Here is a 14217-nt window from a genome sequence, read left to right as displayed (position 1 = left end):
TGTTCATTGATAATAATTTTTTACATTTCTTTTGTAGCGTAATCCAAAAATGGAATTAAGCAAAACTGATTTATTAAAACTATTAGGGCATCTTGAAGGAGAATTGCAGGCAAGAGATATTGTAATAGCAGTATTAAAGGTAATTTATTTTTCATTAATGGAAGCATTTTTATAATTAACATTAATCATTATAGTAACAATATGATATTGAATATTTGAGACATAAATAGGTTTTTTGTGTATTTTACAGTCAGAAAAATTGAAACATCTATTAAGTACTCGATATCTGAGTGGGACATCAGATCCACATGCTGCACTTGCACGTGATATTGTATTAGTAGGTAGTGTCAGTGAACATGAACCAAATCAAATAAATAAACAAGTTGCTACTTTAGAAGCACTTGTGACACAACAAAGATGTATGCAGTTTAAAATGGCCAAAGTTCTTAAAGAAGCAGAGCTTAGGCACAGAGCAGTATGTATATCATATTTGGTTACTTAAATAGTAATGAATATTGTAAATTGTATATTCATACTTAGTTTACTTCAGGTTATCAAGGAATTAGAAGAAGAGAAAAGAAAACACGAACATGATACTGCTCAGGGTGATGATATTACATATGGATTGGAAAAAGAAAGGACACGATTGAAAAAAGAATTAGAATTAGAGAAACAAGAAAAAAAAAGACTGGAATTAGAATTAAAGAAAGCAAATGAAACTTTAGAGGAAGAGAAAACTCGACAGAAGCAAATAGTACTTCTTCTACTTGCTGAACGCAAAAAGATAATTATGAAGTATATAGAAGAAAGGAAAAGATCAGAAGATTTGGCACAGATATTAAGCGAAGAAAAAGTTCGGATAGATTCTATGGCTGAAGGACTTGAAGAAGAAAGTAAAAAGTCATTACAAATGGAAGCAGAATTGGAGAAACAACTTGCGCAATTTGATATGGAAAGACAGCAATATAAACAAGCCTTAGCAAAAGAAGAAAAGAGGGCTAAAGATCTCGAATTAGAATTAGATAAACTTAGAACTGAAATGGATGTATGGAAAGAGTCTCAAACACGAGGTTCTCCAAGAGGTGTGGGTGCAACTCCACCACCTCCCCCAGCCAAACCAGTTAATTTAGTTGCTATGCCTACAGTTAAGCCTGCTAGTGCACCACAAACAAGTATGTTGCGCATAATAATTAAAATATTACAGTTACATACATAAATAGAACTTATTCTAGCAAGCACTAATATCAAGCAAATAATATTCTCAATATCTATTATGATGTTGAATACTGATAATTGCTAAAAGAAATTGAATATTTTTATAATTATATCTTATGTGCAGTTAAAGGTACAGTACTGGGTACTGGGACTCCAATGGTTAGTAGTAAAGTTGTTCAGCCCACTGCCACGGTATCTAGTGTTCCTGTCAGCGGTCCAAGTAAGAACAGCAGTTATCCTAAAGTTGAAATAGGATATAAACGATTAAAATATTTTGGATATATTTTCTCTAAGAGAATTTTTATATTGCATGACAGTGGATGAATTAATAAATTACATTTTGAATGTTAATTGAAAAAGGAATGGTAATTATAGCTTTTGCTCATAAGTGTAATGCACCTGATATTGATATGAATTTGTTATTTCTACTTATTTAATGTTGATGCGATAATTTATAATTTAATGCTGGTTCAGACTGATACAGGATTAATACAATAAATAATTTATATTTAAGATTTTATTCTAATGATTACATAAAACTAAACAATTCGTGCTGATACTTTGGGAATAATATTATACATTATATTTTTAATTGTATTTCAATATTTTGAATATAGGTATTTTAAAGTAGTGAAATAACACTTATACTAATTTCTTTGTAGCTACTGGGATTGCTAGGTCAGTAACTCCTGGGCAGGCATTACGTGGCGTCACGTACACATCCAATATTACATCTTCTAGTGGAGAAACTGCAGCGTCTTCTGAAAATCAGGTAAATTATCCCCATTTTCCTTCACATTCTACTTTAATTTGAAAATATTATACAGTACATATTTATGCATATATTTGTAAAAAATCATTCTTCATAATATAGCTTTCATAATATTAAAATCTTTCATATGTTTCATTTCAATCAATTATGTTGATTTTTAAAACACCACTATGTTTTATGCATCTAATTTGTATAAAAATTTACAGAATATACAAAAGCAACATAATAATATGTTATTAGAATGGAAACATTTGAACAGTATATTGCTTGTATGTAATTTCAAAAGAAACTATTTTAAAAGTAAAATTTATTAATAAAAATAAATTATTGATCTTTGTATGAGATTTAAAAAGAAATACATTAATTTAATATACTGCTTTATAATATAAGCATACAAGTATGATAATTTTGTATCCATAGTTTATGTTAAATTTTATTTTGCTAAGAAATGAATAGAACACCAAAATACATAAATTAATTTATGAATATAGAAATTATACTTATAAAAGTGACCGTACAAGCAAAAATTTAAGTGTTAAATATTGTTATTATTATTATCGTTATAATTATTAATGATAACAAAAGTGCTTCTAAAAATAATCAAAATATGATTGAATTAATCTATTAGGTTTAATAATATTATATGATATTATTTTATATATGTATCATAATCAAATAGGATTTTCTAGTCTTATATTTTGTTCAGGTTGAATGTCATATAGAATAATTTTATTGTATGATTATTGCATGATAATGATAAATATAAATATGTCTTATCATCTTGTTATAGAACGCACAGTTATTGCGTATTTTTTGACTTTTTGTATTATTTCTAATGAATCAGTGTAACAAACAGAAACTGCTTTGGGGTAAAATTGGTTTATTTCTTCTTCTAACACGTACGTACGTTACTGATCGTACTTACTATAATGACATGAAAACAATCAATATAATTGCTAAGCTAGAAAAACAATCGATGTATATATTTAGAATAACAATATGAACAATAGATATTTTCTATATTTTTATACAAAAAACAAATGTAAGATGTAAAATACACAAAATATTATTGCAAAGCAGAAAATAAAGGTGTTCATACACGCACAGTAAGTTATAAGTATACATATGAATATTAATGTTGCATGCACACATCTTGCAGATGCGTTGCATGTTTTTTAAATTCAATATATATTTCTTAATTATTACAATGAAACTTCATAAACATTTTATTATTAGAATTTTTTAAATTATTATGATGAATTTATATCATGTTATAGTTACACTGTTATAGTTGTAATTGAATATTCTTTTATCATATAGATGACAAAAAATTCATCTTTTTATTTCTGATTACACACACATACACACACACATGTTTGTAAACTTTAATTCACATTGAATTATATCACATTGTATTATTTTATATAAGTTATTACACCATCAAATTTTAAGTCTAACTTATGTATTATGCTATTCTTATTTTGTACATAAGATTACTACTTAGTATGTACATTGATTATTTCCTTAATTAAAACTTGTATGCAACTCACTTTTGAGCCTTATTTACAAATTTTCCCTGCTTGCCCTCCTAATTGCAACCCTGTATTTGCTATTGCTAACTTTACATGGTTTGGTTATTCACTTGTTATTTTTTCAAGTTGTGTAATGTAACTATTCTAACAAAGAAAAGTAGATCTACATACAGTTTCTATAGTAGAATGTTACAATTCTTTTTAATTATGTTCGCAAGCAAATAAAATTTGTATTACCTTATAATAATCTCTTTTATCACTTTACCAAATGATATATTAAGTTACTAGGAATCAACGCAGTTCTGGTTGTAGTTAAAAATTAATAAACATATCTATCATAAAATTGCTTAGGTAACAAGCTGATCTCTTCTTCAAACATCTTCAATTACTATTTCTCTGGCAATTGATTTATTTCTTTGCTTTAGACTGGTGATTTGGTATAATTTCGACTGCCCCATTTTTTTTCTTTCTGTTTTTAATCATTATCTTAAATGCAGCGATCGTCTATATGTGCCCTTCTAGTGGGGGTGCTTCAAAGGGATAACCGGAACGTTAAATCGGATCTCCTGTGTATTCATTCCTCAGGCTGTAGACAAACGTGTGGTTGTACCTGCTCCTGTAAATCCTGGAGGCACGGTAAAACTTATACCGTCGACACAAGCTACAGGAAAGCTTGGTTTTCATGTTGGCTCTGGTTCGGCGATTCAAGCATCCGGTATGCTGCCCTCGAAAAAGCCACCAGTATCTCGCGGTGTTCCTCCTCCAGTGCCGCCAAATAAGCCGGTAGTACCACCTAAAAAGGAGGCTGCTTATATTAGAAGGACTGAGTCTCAAGCAACGCAGGACGCCGTAAAACTTGGTAAACAAGCTGCGGTGCATCCTACTAGTGGACCTACCGCTCCGCAAGTCCAACAGGCAATAGGAGCTTTTACTCAAGCCTCCGATGAAGAGGTTAGTAATAAAGCTCCTCTGCCTTTCTCATCCGATTAATACGGATGAACAACTTCAACTTCATTTCAAGTGCCAGCATCTTAAGTGTTTCTATGTTCTTGTCTCCTGATATGTTCTTCCCTCTTTATCAATGACTTTAGAAGTCTCATCGGGTGCTCAAGAAAGCTACTTATTTGCACAAGTTGCAAACACGTTATATTTTCTATTTAGGAGGAACTTTATAAATAATTATGATTGAATGAAGCTACTGAATAAAAGGCCATTATTTCTCTTATTATACTTTTACTTTTTTTAAATTATACTTTTATGTCATTACGATATTTACGATATTTTACATTTTATTAAAATTTTATATATCTTGTAGAAGTTCAATTATTCTATAACATTCTATAGCATCTCATGTTAATTAAATACTTCTAAAATTATTAAATTATTCTTCCCTTATCTCGAATCATTTTCATTGCATAATTTTTTAACGAACACGTCCTATTCTTCCTGTTTTCTTATGTTACGTTAATTGGTTCTTAAATAAAAGTTATTAATATTGCCTGTAAATTATGGGAGGTTTTTGGTAACGAGAATGTTCTTTTGAAACTTGCTGCACGATTAACTTCCTTGAGTATCCGATGAATCGATATTGTTCTTCTATATGATCCTTTTTATACGTGAACGCAATTCAGAACTCGTGAATATGATTTCAGACAAAGCCACGTTGATTTAACGGCGGGTACAAAAAAAAAAGTAAGCATTATTAACGTTTAAGAAAGTCTGAAAGCCGTGTTACACGAATAAAACTTGGGGTAGTGTGTTTGGAACTACGCAACGCGGGATTCCATTAAGCAACGTTTCTGAATCAACGAAAAGAAACGTTAGTGCTCGAACTACTTGTTCATCGATTGATTATACATCGCGTACCATAAGATATCATTACCTATATTGTTAGATCTCGCCATCGGACGGATCTATGGATCCATAGCGATACATCACCACAACCAACCACGAATCATGCTTGTAACATTGTACTATAGTCGAAATGAATCAATCGAAGAAAAGAACGGGATTATTTGAACTATTTAAGGTAGACTCTGTAGATTCTGTAGTTTATTATCCGCGATCTTTCCGAATTACACTAAAAGTCATTAGATAAAATTAGTATCGTTGTAACGTGCTATTCGTAAGAAAAAACGATACTGTTATTAACAGTGGACGTGAATAATAAATGTTTATGCAACAGGGAGCTAGACCATGTAATATGTTAATAAAAGAAATACTTTTAGGTAGGGAAAGATATGGAAGGGTTATTTCACGTTAAATCATCCAATTGCCAGATTTCCATCGAAGATATCCTTTATTTTTTTTTAAACATGATTACTTCATTAGATAAAAATGATTATACACTGAGAATATGAACTCGCCTTTTACAGGAACAAGGAAGATTTTAACGATATTTTATTGATATTTACCATGATTTTCATAATTTTTAAAATACAGTTTAAGCAACTTTTAATAAATATATACAAGAATATTGTTAAAAATTTCTTGAAACAATTGATCGACTTGACGTGAGATGACTTAACAGTATATGCTATAATCACTGCCTTGCCTGACGTAATTGCGTGCATCGTCAATATACTGATGATGTTACGCCTTGGACGAAAGCATTTTGAACGAATTTATTCGAGACAAGCAGCTAAAACAGGAATAAGTCTGGAAGTGGTTCTTATCGTGAACTTGTTGATTTTCTCCGGGACAGGTATGAGGAGTTACGAAGAGAAATCAACTGAACGTTATCGTTTCGACAATACCTATATGCAAAGTAGTATTATTCGAAGTCCACGCGACCATCATATCCACGTTGAGATTTTTTCAGATATCACGACTGTCGATAAATGATCGCAAATCAAAGAAACACAGGAGGCAATTTATTTTCTATGTGTTTCTATGAACGTGATCGTTTGATTTGAGAGAAAATTTCCAATGATTCAGGCCAGTCGCGCAATCATGAATGTTGAATAATAGTAATATCAATGATCTTATTGATCCACAGTGTTCCGTAAGATGTATCTTATCAGGTGGAACGGGCGATTTCCGAATCAAAAATAAAAGCAGAAATATTCTCAATATCTTCGTATGACGCTTGTTTATTAATTTTTCTATTTATTAAACGCGTAAATGAAATAAATTCGAATGTCTCTATTACGCGCATATACGCGTCGTTCGTCGTAAATCTTTTAAAAAGATTCCAAGTGTACGTACGAGGCTATTAAGAATAATTTTCGGCTGTAAAAATCCTTTACCCGCCGAGCTCGGTACATCTTACGAAATGTCTGTACAAATTTCGTTCCCACAATACAGAGTTTATAACAAGGACATGAATAAAATTATTCGTTTGTACACAGTTTCTCTTGTATAAATTATAAATGGATGGAATTACGTTCTCATAAACGTATGAAAGATGTACACGTATACACACGCATACACTGTTACATATTCACTTACACACTCGTTCACTCACACATTCCTGTCGACAGATACAGGCGCACACATACATACATAGAAGGAAAAAAAACGATGTATCGGAGTTATTTAAAGATGTATCTCACTTTCCTTTCGTATACTTTACATGCGACCGTGATTTCATAAAACGTGTGAAAATATTCAGTGCGCGCGCGCGTCGACTGTCTTTAGTGTGCGAGTTCTTTTTTTTTTTTTAAAGAACACAGATATTTGTTCGGTGCTAGCTACAATATTTCATTTTTTTCTCTTTTTCTTTTCTTTTTTGCTTTTTGAGAATGTTCCAGTCAAATGCATAAATATTATGCTGCATTTCGTAAGGAACACGCGCAATCTCCCTAGTTTCTTCATACTTTGGGAATACCTAACAACGATTTATTCAAGATGAAAGATTCGTGCAAAGAGAAGGACAAAAAAAAAGAAGATGTTCGTTAAGCAGAATGAATATTAAAGAAGCGAAAGAAACCTCTTTTAACTTCGCCCGCTCGAGTTCTGTTTAATTCGCTCAGGGAAGGATGCGAGAAATGTAAAATATTTGTTCGTTTATATATTTAGAAATTCATTGCCTGTAGTTGTTGTTTCTTTCCGATGTCACTTGAGAAGTTTCCATCTGTTGCGTAACCGTACCGTCGTGCATCCTATTCACTTTCTTCGGAGTTAACGAAAAGTCTGTTTAACGAGAGATGTAATCTCGATCGAAGTTTCTCGATTTCACGGGAAAAATTTCTAGAGGATCTCGATAAAAACACAGCGATATAAGCAGCTATACGGGTAACAAAAGGGGGAGAAAGAAGAAAACTTGGGTAATCTGCGATACGTTGAAATCTCGCGGGACGACGTGATTAAAAAAAACATAGAAAATGAGAAACCGGAGGGTAATTAAAGCGGGCTACATTGAAACAAGTATAAATCCTTGGGGATGAAGTAGAGGATTTTTTTCAGGATAAGAGAAGGTCGAGACGCGAAGGAAAACGCTTTAGAGCGGCGCGTTGCGACACGAGTCGTAATAAAGAGCGAAGCGAGAGAAAAGCGAGAGTGAAGCGTAAAAAAGAGGAGAGCGAATTAAAAAGGGGGAAGACGATGATTATGTGAAGATGTAGGAGCAACTCAACAGAAGCTACACAGCCATACACGTTATACGTATACGCTTGATGTGATACCATACATCTACAAGTACTACATATCTACTTACACGCAAACGTGAGAGTTAGAATTTGTGCAAGGTGTAAATGTATCTGAGGAACGAAGAAAAGAGAAAGCATTACAGATAACATCGGGTCACATAGGAAGAAGATGACCAAGGAGCGCGCGAGGGTTACAGGAAATGCGAGCAGAAGGAGATAGAAAGAGGAAGCCGGAGGGGGACCTAGAGAGAAGGTGAGAGTGGGTGTGAGGTTGTTCTCTTCTGGTAAGGATGGTAAAAGGTAAGCAGCGCGTATAGCGCGTGCGCTCGCCGGCTAGGTTGTCCGATACACCTAGTACACGCACACATACACATACTGACACATATATACGTATGGGGTCGTCTATGCAAGGGAGCTAGGAGACGAAGAGAGCGCGAGAGGTTAACATCAGAGGGAGGATCGCAAACTCGAACGAGGAAGCGAGGAAGCGAGAAAGCGAGGAAGTGAGCGGGGCGAGCGTAAGCGAGATGGGATAACAGCTGGAAACGTGAATGGAAAGAGTGGAATAGAGATAGCGAGCCGTGACAGTCGATGGACAAAGAAGCGAGGATTCGCGAGATCCTTGCGCGGTATGAGGTTTGCATGCCTAGCGGACGGCTCCTCAGTATCGTCCTACGTTTCGTTCGCGACGCGCACCCTTCAACTTGGTCCTGGTCCGCGCGTCATCCAACTTGTTTGATGTACACCGATTGCTCTGAAGTACCGGTGGTACTATTGTTGCTCGTACGACTCTGTTCTTCGTTGTTGGCGGACATCGCCGTATTTTTTATTTTCTATTTTTCATATTTCGATCAGTGATACGATTCTAAAAGCGGGAGCGAAAGTATCAAACATTTTGTCCCGTGTCACCGGGTGATGTGTGCCGTTTATCGTATCCTCGAGCCGTTTCCGTAGGAATACGAGCAAAGTGATTCGCAAGGGTGACAGAAGAGAGATATTGGATGTTACGCACGTACATACGTATGTATAATCTTGATTGACGATAAATCGTTCGGCATTGATTCTATTTGTTGTGATTCGCCGCGCGTTGCAATAAACGTGGGAGATTGTGCTTTCACACTATTTCTTGAGAAACCGTAGAAAACGTGCGATGTTGATGAATGAGACTAGCGGTATCTTTTTCTGTTTCGTCATTTCTTAGAAATGTTCTTTACCTATATACACGTAGGATAAGGTAACTCGTTAATGTTTTACGTGTTGTTTACGTTTACGCTTCTGAATTAGGAGGTAAGAAGTGATATGATTTAGATGGTGATAATAAATGATAAGTACAATCGTAGCAAACTATTACTGATTATACCTGATACAAATAGATTGTTCTGTAATTTATGTATGTACAGCAGATGTATTTGTATAGACAATATCGAGATTGTTTTATCGAAGTATAGCGTCTACTCTGTATCGAGTTTTTATTCGTCGCATCTATGACTGGTTTATCACCTCGTAGAATATTTTAACATTGGTTACTGTTCTCATCGATCATATCTTTTAATCGATCCGCTCCATAGACCCTTGTCCGATTTAACTTTCATTTTGCGAGAGCAGTAAATGAATATTATGTGTGTATATATATATATCATGGAGATGTTATATATATTATAAGAATCGTAAAATTGACAAAAATACGTAGCGGTGGGAAAAGTAGTGCGGTATGTTCCTCGATTGTGAAACGCACAAAAAAAGAACCCTTATTTTTTGGAGTCTGAGAACGTATAATCGACACGAAGGAGGTTGAATACGCGAAAGGCGATTAACAAAAAGATGTACCGCTAAAATTATACGAATATACGATATTGATAGCATAAAAAAAGAGAAACCGAGTAAAAAAGTTTTGAAACCACCCCTTGTTCCTCTTTTATCGTTGATCCAATTCACCGAGACCTCTTTTGTTTCCCGCTTTCATTGATATTCTTCTACGGCATGGCGGGAATGAAAACTTCGTTGTTCCGCGCAGGAAGATCGAAAGAAACTTTGTTAAAACTACTGAAGGATGGCAAAGGTATCTTGTGCTCCCAATGCATAGTATGCGAATATCGAGCTTGACGTTATGGTTTTGTATGCGCCATAATCTCCTCTGATTATACCGAACTTTATTCTCTCATAAATTTCCACGTTTAAATTTAAAGTAGTTTACTAAACATGTAATTACTGGAATAATGACTGCTTTTTATCTTTATAGCGATCTAAATATTTTAATCTTGATTTTTTCTACAGGTAAGTTAGTATTTTACGTGATAGAAAATTACATAATTCTTCGTTGATAAGCATTTATTCCCTAAGTCGAATGTAACGATATAAAATTATATATTATATACTTTTACGTTTATACGTTTATCCCAAACGTATATACGTTTTTCCCAATAATTAATTTTCGTGACACTGCGTCCTACTTTACAGATAGAATATAATATTGTGTAATTATACGTATGTTATATATTTCGAAAATTTATTATTTGTCATTAACATTGGTTCATTTTATTTTCAGATATTTTCTATTTTTTAAATGGAATATATATATATGTTTTTTTCAAATTCAATATTTTTTTTCAATATTGACCCATTTTCGTGACACTACAAGTATGACGTAAACAGCGGCTTAAATACTAAGCGGCTTAAAACAATATAGCTCCGTCGAACAGCATAATTATGACTGTGATTAATTAAACATAAAGAAAAGGGGTTCCCATGGTCGACATTGCGTTGTATCTCACGATGGAAGGAACACACTTCTACCAAGCTGTTCCTCGGCAACGTCATGCACGTCAGAACCTATAAATCCGCCGAATAGATTCGCTTCCGAGTTCCGGTTTCCACGGGCAAAACTAAATCCATTTTTCTCTCTTCTATTTTTTTCCTCCTCCTGTTCTATTATTACATAGCAACAATTTCGCGGAGAAAGCCGTGGTTACAAATTAATAACGTAAGACGCATTACTATACTCAGGCACATATAGAGATGAATTAGCATTCGAAGACGTAACATTTTACGTTCCTGAGAAATTAACTGGATTGTTACCGTATATTATATATTACGTAGAAAGCATCATGTTCGTTGGGAAAATAGGATATCTAGTTTTCGTAGACGAGATAGAAACCATCAAGAGTACCCGCATCCCCCTTTTACACCCCTTTCCTCTTAACAATCTTTAAATCGATAGGGAAATGTTTTCACCTTTCTTGCCTATCTTTCGTATTAAACTCAAAATGATACATTACGCATTTAAAAAACAATGAATAATATATTGAACAATGAATAATATTTTTAACGCCCGTAACTCGAACAATGTCATAATTTGCTTAGAAGAAGAAGAAAGGACGTAAATCACGAGATAAGAGCTGTGTTCGTTCTTCTCCTATTTCCCTGTGGATATACCAGTTTCTTTTTTACTGAATATAATATTTCATAAGTATCCTAGAAAATCATCCTCATTATTTTATGATTACGTCCGTAATGGATAATCGCGGTAGCGCGCGCGATATGATCGCGACAGAGCCGGTGCAGAAAGTGTCTGCGTGTGTATACCGGTAGCACGTGTGTTGGTAATTTCACTTATGTCATAGTTCCACTACCAGCGCGGCCACCCTCCTTCGTCACGTTCGTATCACGCGAGAAAACGCGGAGGACAATCACTGTTTCTTAGGTGTCTGAAAGAGAGGCCGTGAGGAATCGCAATCGCATGTGTGAAGCGGGCCTAGTGTCCTGTGAGGTCGTAGGTAGCCTAACGTGTACACTGTGCACGCTACTCTGCTGGCGAAAGTGGGCTCGTCTTCCGGATCAACGTCTGCTCAATAAATCGTATAAGTCATTCGTCGCGCTTCCGTCTCTGCTAGTGATACGCAATGTTCTCGGTAACTCAGCGCATTTACACTAGAACTGCCGATCTTTAACGCGTATCTAAATTACTATACGTATCAGGTAATTAGACGGTGGATATTTATACAAACTCATACTTTAATGAATACTATCTGCAGGGAAATTCTGTTTCACTCTGTAAATGTTATAACGAGTTTCGAACTTTTGATATTTTATATGTTTCTGTGTATTACGCGCATTCTGTGCATTTTTGCATCTTTAAATTTCTCATAAATGCATAAAGTTTATAATTGACTCTGCTATGTTCTTTTGTTTTGCTTCCGACTTAATGGTATTTCTTTATCGTTTGCAGATTTATGTTTGAAGAGAATATGAAGAAATTGTTAAAGTTCTTATTAAAATGTTAAAACTGTTGAAAGTTTTTTCGTCCGAACGACAGCGTCGGGATATAAAAGTTGGGAACGACGTTTTTGTACATGAACTTTCTTCATTGTCTTGATGTCTAGAACTTTATAAGTATCGTCCACTTCTCTCCACAGCCTCCATAATTATGTTTCCATTCCAATAAAAATCAACGTCAATTTTATCGAAAGTACTTTCATACGTTTAATAATAAAAAAGAGAAAGGATCTGCAGCTCATCATTTCGACAGGTTTGGCAATTCTATTATTAAACCAATTCAGAGAAGCGCTTAAGCTTCATTTCTCTTCTTTCATCGTTGGACTTTATCAATTTACGCACGATTCGATTTATATTTCCTCATTTAGTCGACGTATTTTCGATATTTAGTAGGCTATTAACGCTTATTATTAACGTTTTTACGAAAGCGATAGCTTGAAAAAAAGCCCCTCGATTGTAACATTAGACATCCGCGAAGAAGCAATTTAAAACCGAGAGATCTTCCAGTTACTTCCACCTATTTATTATTGACGAAATAAGTATCGTTTCTCCCGTTGATAATCATAGCGTTTATTATTTCGACATTCTCCGTTTCGAGCGACAATTTCGTTGAAAATTATAGAGCGCCACGATTCCTCTAGTGAATATTGCCGACTGACTGAAACGACAATTGTTAGTTAAACGCCGCGTTGGATTGCAATGAAAACGCATTACTAACACAAGGAGGATCGTGTCGATTCGGTGCGGAAGATTCGCAGCTCGTCTCAACGTGACTCAATATTGGTTGCCGTGGTCGGTTCGCCGCTTTCTAAGATCTTTTGCCACGGGGACGGTAATCAGATTCGTTCTGAAGGTATCTGACGATCTTCCTCACCGGCAAAGGCGTCGGTGAGTGGCCTGAAATGACCTTTCTTCTGCAGTTGGGATCTTAAACGCGGGCAGATTTTCCGTGGCTTAGGGTCAACAGCGACACGATAAACGCCGTTGCCAACGACGGTAGGAGGCTTGCACTTCCGCTTCTCTCCGACACGACGAGCTTGTCTCCCCGTCACCGAGAGTACAACCGAAAGTCTCGTGCCTTCTCGTATGTGTCGGACATATATTCGTGAACAGGATGTTTCATAAGGCGCCGCTCTATAACGATCTCGAGCGTTCAGCATTTCCTGAACCGAAAACACGCGCGTCCTCGCGTTCTCATGATGCTTGTGTATCACACGACTGGGATGAATCGAACAGATGTCTTTTTTTGTACCTTTCCTTTCTTTTTTTATCCGACAGAATTTTGTTCCATATGTTTGTCGTTATGTTTCCTTTTAGTAAAAGGTCGTAACGGTACAAGCGAGAAAGTTGTAAAATGTACATCGCCGGTCACAAGTATTGGAACACTTGGATTTTCTTGTACAATAATTATTAATTGATAACGTTAGTAAATTTATAAATTACAAACTATAGATTATAGATTTCCTTTTTATAATTTTTAATTTTTTGTTAAACAGGCTGTTCAGATAATTTATAGTTTGTAAAATTTACTTGTAAATATCGATTAATACGGGCAATTTAATATTCGTAAAATTTTGCTATTAATTTTAGTTGAATTGTACAACACGATTCTGCTGATGTTTAAATCGAACGCTTTTTCGCTGCTTTTATTTTCCAATCTTTTTGTTATAAATCCGTTGTTTCACTCGCATTGTACGTACACATATGCTTTATTTATAATATACGATGTAATACCACATAAAGTCAATTCTATCCGAATTTTTCTTTATGGAACTGATAGATGTCTTAGTATTTACGACAGTATAACAATTACTTTTACAGTTTCTGAAATTTATTA

General features: G+C 34.7%; 1 protein-coding gene across 6 annotated transcripts in view; it reads left to right on the top strand.

Annotated features, from left to right (window-relative positions):
- LOC122566131 (CTTNBP2 N-terminal-like protein) overlaps positions 1–14217 on the top strand; it is a 31537-nt gene that overhangs the window by 665 nt on the left and 16655 nt on the right. For 2 of the 6 annotated variants that reach the window (XM_043722949.1, XM_043722928.1), the window contains exon 1: positions 4424–4470. In XM_043722949.1, coding sequence (XP_043578884.1) covers positions 4463–4470 — 8 coding nt within the window. In that variant the 5' untranslated portion in view covers positions 4424–4462. Of the gene's footprint in view, positions 1–37; positions 140–250; positions 476–550; positions 1173–1339; positions 1436–1877; positions 1988–4104; positions 5201–7926; positions 10268–14217 lie in introns of those variants that run through there. The other 4 variants (XM_043722959.1, XM_043722977.1, XM_043722969.1 and 1 more) reach the window with 4 other exon arrangements.

Source organism: Bombus pyrosoma, linkage group LG1 (assembly GCF_014825855.1).
Source record: "Bombus pyrosoma isolate SC7728 linkage group LG1, ASM1482585v1, whole genome shotgun sequence".
NCBI classification, from domain to species: Eukaryota; Metazoa; Arthropoda; class Insecta; order Hymenoptera; family Apidae; genus Bombus; species Bombus pyrosoma.
Note: the sequence above shows the minus strand (reverse complement) of the source record. Positions and strands in the feature narration are given on the sequence as shown.